This window comes from Phragmites australis, chromosome 9, assembly GCF_958298935.1.
Source record: "Phragmites australis chromosome 9, lpPhrAust1.1, whole genome shotgun sequence".
In the NCBI taxonomy this organism is placed as follows: Eukaryota; Viridiplantae; Streptophyta; class Magnoliopsida; order Poales; family Poaceae; genus Phragmites; species Phragmites australis.
The window spans coordinates 3452445-3457348 of record NC_084929.1 but is presented as its reverse complement, the minus strand read 5'-3'; the positions used below and the strand labels follow the sequence as shown (position 1 = coordinate 3457348).

The 4904-nt window shown below is 42.0% G+C and overlaps 1 protein-coding gene across 1 annotated transcript; it reads right to left on the bottom strand.

Moving 5' to 3' along the window:
- Positions 1-729: 729 nt before the first annotated feature.
- LOC133929624 (uncharacterized) lies at positions 730-4904 on the bottom strand. The gene is made up of 14 exons (XM_062376418.1): positions 4676-4904; positions 4440-4562; positions 4226-4353; positions 3836-4111; positions 3542-3617; positions 3073-3127; positions 2871-2938; positions 2490-2561; positions 2256-2393; positions 2051-2175; positions 1696-1977; positions 1468-1601; positions 1214-1252; positions 730-1056 (listed from the first exon to the last, which is right to left on the bottom strand). Exons 1-14 carry the CDS (start codon positions 4902-4904, stop codon positions 996-998), a joined length of 1806 nt encoding a protein of 601 aa, XP_062232402.1. The 3' UTR covers positions 730-995.

Here is a 4904-nt window from a genome sequence, read left to right as displayed (position 1 = left end):
ACTACCTTCATAACGCCTAGATGAGTATGGCGGACGCCTAGGCGACGCCATACACACTTGGTAAGGCGTTATGAAGCGGGTAATTATTATTTCATCAACTACACAAAAACTACAGAAAAATAGAAAAGAAAAATAAAAAAGAAGAAAGCCCACTACCTGTCACTAGGGCTTCAACCTCTCCCGAGCCCTGAGTCCTCACTCACTTTCCCGAGCTGCCTTAGCCTCCTTCTCGCCTCCCCTCGCTACGGCCTCCTCCTCGCCTCCCCCGCCGCCAACGCCTCCACTCTCCTCCCCGTTGCCACCCTTTCCTCCCTCTCCCTAGTCACCACCGCCGCCTCCTCCCCCTCCCCAGTTGCCACCGCCGCCTCCTCCCCGTCGCCCCTGTAGAGGACACCATCAGGGACACGGGGTGATGGAGATGGGGAGGAGACGCCGGTGGGGACACAAAGACAGCGCACCAGACCTAAAGCAGAAGCTGCTAGATACCGCCAAGCCACTGATAACAACACCAAGCCACCGCCACCGCTTTCCAGGTGCACACCAGGCTCTCTCTCAGTATGGTGATGGCGACGCCCAGAGACACAAACACGCCTTGTCGCCTAGGCGTCGCCTTAAAAATCTTGGTTACACTCCAATTACAGCAACATCCGATTGGATTGTGCAACCATTGTCCAACCAAATTACTAGGCGACGCCTTAAAAACCTTGGTTACACTAGATGGGACTCCAATTACAGCAACATCCGATTGGATTGTGCAACCATTATCCAACCAAATTACAATTTGTTTTACCCTTTGCACATATAATGAGCAGAAACAAAAGGTTCACTACTGTTCGGGAGAAAAAAAAGGTTCACCGCTTGCAAGGCAATGGACAGACTGAGCGAGCATAACAGTTCAAGGATGCAATGATATCTAATGGAAACTGATCAGCTCCCCAAAGAGGTGTCCGTGTCCTGTATACGGATGAGCTCCCGGGTACATGAACCACCCCCTATTATTTGTCCTCATTCCGATGATGATCGGGATGACTCCAAAATGGCTTAGGCACAGGCCATCTGTCAACAACAACAAAAACAACAACCAGGCCTTCAGTCCCAGGCTAGAGAAGAAACCGAACAAGAGCCACACAGGTCAACTGTCTTTCCTCCAAAATAACTCGACCGGATTTATGCAGAACATTGAAACCAAGTAATGCACGTAATAGAAATGTACCTATTCGTGTAACCATCATCGTCAGCTTCAGCAACAATCCTATCCAACACACACAAAAAAAACAGATTAAATCCAATGGAATAACTACACTAATATTCCGCAAAAAAATATAATAACTACACTAACAACTGAACCTGCTAACAGGACTTGCAGGCCTACTTGATCCACAAAAGTACTTCCCAAAACATAAAACTTAATCTATGCCACATGACAAGCATTTGCAAACCCACGAAAGAATATACTACCAGAAATACCTTCTCTTCTCGAAATGTGCCAGGACTAGGAGAATCATAGCTTGTGGTAGGAACGGGGTCCCTTCTTTCTCATCATAGAAGTTCATGCCAACAAATTTTCCTTCAAAATCAACAACAGGTCCTCCAATCCCAGCCTAACAAAATAATAAACCAGGACTCGTCACCTCGTTCTGAAGAAACTTATCTACTTCTACCATGTAAAAAAGGCAAGAAAAATCAACAGTGTACCTTAGTGATTTCACAAGTGGAGTATTGGATAACATTGCAATCAAATCTGCTCCGCCAGTGCTTTTGCCACCTTGTCAGTTTCCCTCTCGTGGCCATTAACGTGCCTGATTCAAAGCAACGCCCTACAGCTACCACTTGGGTAGTATTAAGTGCCCGATCATAAATATTTGCTGTAGAAAGAGCACAGGAACCCTTGAAACTGACAATAGCTATATTATAGTGCAAGTTGTAATGTTGCAATGTCCCTTCGGTGCGTTGTTTGTTTGTAAGCAACACGTCAATCTGCAAATGTAAAATTAGAGACTTAAGCAATATCTCAAGGGACAAGAAGCACTGGACGATTAAGAACACCAACCCTGAGGTTTTTATCGATCTTGTCTTCATCAAGACGATCTCTAACCAAGCTTGCCGAAGTCAGAATAGTGGTGCATCCATTCCATTCTGTAACTATGCCTGAACAAGCAAAAGACCTCGTTTCTCCTGCATACCATAATTTTTATCGTTAGCTAATAATGATCAAATACAAATATGGAACCAAGAGTATGTTACTGTAAAATCACCTTTGTATGAAGCAAGGGAGACAACACTCTGAGACAAATCTTTTGAAACTGTTTCACTGACTATACCCCAGACACCTTCACCAGAATCATATGAGTCACCAAAAGTGTCTTCAAAAGTATTAACCAAAACCATGCCACCTGGTTAAAGATACATGACAAAAAAGGCGTCAGTGCCTGGGCTGAAACTAAAGTGCTATGCTGGAGAAGTCGGTAAAATCGAAAACATTGACTTACAATCCACTGACTTGGGATAACCCAAGGAGTTTAGATCCTCCTCCAACAGATCCTGGTTTGTAAGTTCATTTCCTGGTGCAACAAGCTCAAGTGATTAGCACAGTTCATATGCTAGCACTGATATAATAATCATGATAAATGGCACTCATATAAAACTAAGGATGAGTAGCACCCACATTGGTTGAGCATACCATGAACATAACGTAGTAAGGTTAACCGATTGGCACTGACCCTATGGTAGTATACTTATTATAAGAGCACAACGAAAAAAAAAAAAAACTAGCACCACTTGTGAGGAGCTTACAAATAGTATTCCGTTGAAATCGTTATGAATTGCATAAAAATGCTATAATTTGTGGTCTTAAGAAGTGGTTCTGTCACCTTCTGGATAGGAGGTATAGTGTTTTTCGTTTTGTTTCAGAGGCCCAGGTGCGCGTATTCTTCTAGACCTGCAGCAGAACATAGAGAACTCATTATACTAAATATAATCCACACTATAATACAAGTAATACGGATCAAACCAAAACATGAACATATGAAACACCTTCAAGAACAGAATTGCATTAAAGATAGGGAAACGGACCTAAGAGTCATAAATGCCTCGATTTGGGAGATGTTATAAATCTGAGTTGAATTCTCTATATTTTAGCCTAAATGCGAATTTACTTTCTTTCAATTAGACAAACACACTGGCTTCAACGCTAAAGCAATATCACTAATCATAGCACAGAGCAACTGCGACAGGTTATACAGGTGCAAGGCATAGCAAAGAAATCAAGTAGTTAATGAGGAGAAACATTCACGACTTCGAAGAAATTACAAATGCCAAAAAAGCTACAAAAGGAACAAACAGCTAATGTTCGGCCTCGTCCTACAGTGGCTCACAATTGCAACCAACAGAACCAATGAGAGACAAGCACATTGGGAAAGCTACGGCTGATATATTCTGGAAATAAACGAGACATACCGAAACCTTCTGCGTGCAAGCAATTCAATTTTTTTCTCAAATTGCTCCAATTTTTCAATAATTACACTCCTTTACATGAAAGCACCTCTTTCAGTATCAAAAAACAGGTTCATGCCAACAAAGTTCCCATCACCATCAAAAAGTGGTCCACCATCACCAGCCTAGCACAAAAATAAAGTGATAGGCAACAAGGGTCACATAGGAACAAAAGAAAGTGGCACCGATTGGGACAGGAGTTACATAGGGGAGATATGTAATTTTTTATGCATCAGAGAAATATTTCAGTGCATATATTAATACATTAACCACTCATATCATGATGCACTATTCATTTACAGTACAACCATGTAGAGAATTAAGAGTGATACCAAAAGCGTACCTTAGAGATTTTACAAGTGGAGTATGAAAGCTCTACGCCATCTTCAGAAGCGCTTGAATCTTTAGTCAGGATCCCTCTTATGGCCGTTGGTCCGGCAGAATCAATAAGCTCTACGCCTACCAGGTTACTGTCAGGTAGAATTTCCACCTCATGATCAAGATGTACTGCACGAACATCAAGGGGTTGTTTGACGTTGACAAGAGTAAATCCACGATCCAAGACATGCTGTTCCAACCACCCTGTGGCAACATTATTGGATGCATCGCACACTTGAATCTAAAATGGCAATAAAGCAAAAGAGAATATAAGCGAGAAAAGAATACAGAATTACCACAGTTATGTAAATGAATGAACAAGCAAAGTAAGTACAGGATGATTAGCAGCACCAACCTTCATGTCACAACCAGAATTTCGTTTTTCTACAAAAATTCTACCCAGACTTCCTGAAGTCAATAATCTTGTAACAGGTTTTTTGCTTTCTATAGGGATGCCTGAGCATACTAATATATTAATGGATCCTACAAAAGATCATAATTCCAATAGTTAGTTGCTGATGTTCAAATGCGTATTTGGAAAATTCAGAAGGATAAGACAGCATAATCACCATCAAACAAGATAAGCGAGACGACATTTCTGGCCATTTTTAACGCAACTTCTTCACTAAGCCAATCACAGACATCTTGATCAGAACCACTAGAGCCACCAAGTAGCCCAGCATAATCAGCATCTTGTATTTGTATTTGATCATTCCATTAGTTAAAGAAAAATGATACACCTCAACTGTGAATATTCCAATTGAGTTGTAAAAGGTATGCCCGAAAAAAGGAATGGCCAGCAGACCTGAAGTCAATGAACCAATTGTCTCTCCTGCACCCTCGCAAGTCTTTTGCTTCTTATCTGACCTTGTGAGATGATAACCAATTGCTTCTCCCCCACGCTTCCTAGTCCTTCGCTTCTTATGCAACCTTGTGCGAAGATAACCAATCATCTCTCCACCACCCTTGCTAGTCCTTTGCTCCTCATTCCAGCTCCTTGTGAGGTCGTCACCACCTCTATCAACTGTCAGCAT

What these genes read in the sequence shown, in the direction of transcription:
- LOC133929624 (XM_062376418.1), bottom strand. Translation starts at nt 4,904, where the DNA reads ATGCTGACAGTTGATAGAGGTGGTGACGACCTCACAAGGAGCTGGAAT. An exon ending in CTCCCTTGCTTCATACAAAG is followed by an intron (nt 2,176 to 2,255) that starts GTGATTTTACAG and finishes TATGGTATGCAG; the next exon opens with GAGAAACGAGGTCTTTTGCT. An exon ending in CCACTTGTGAAATCACTAAG is followed by an intron (nt 1,602 to 1,695) that starts GTACACTGTTGA and finishes TTATTTTGTTAG; the next exon opens with GCTGGGATTGGAGGACCTGT.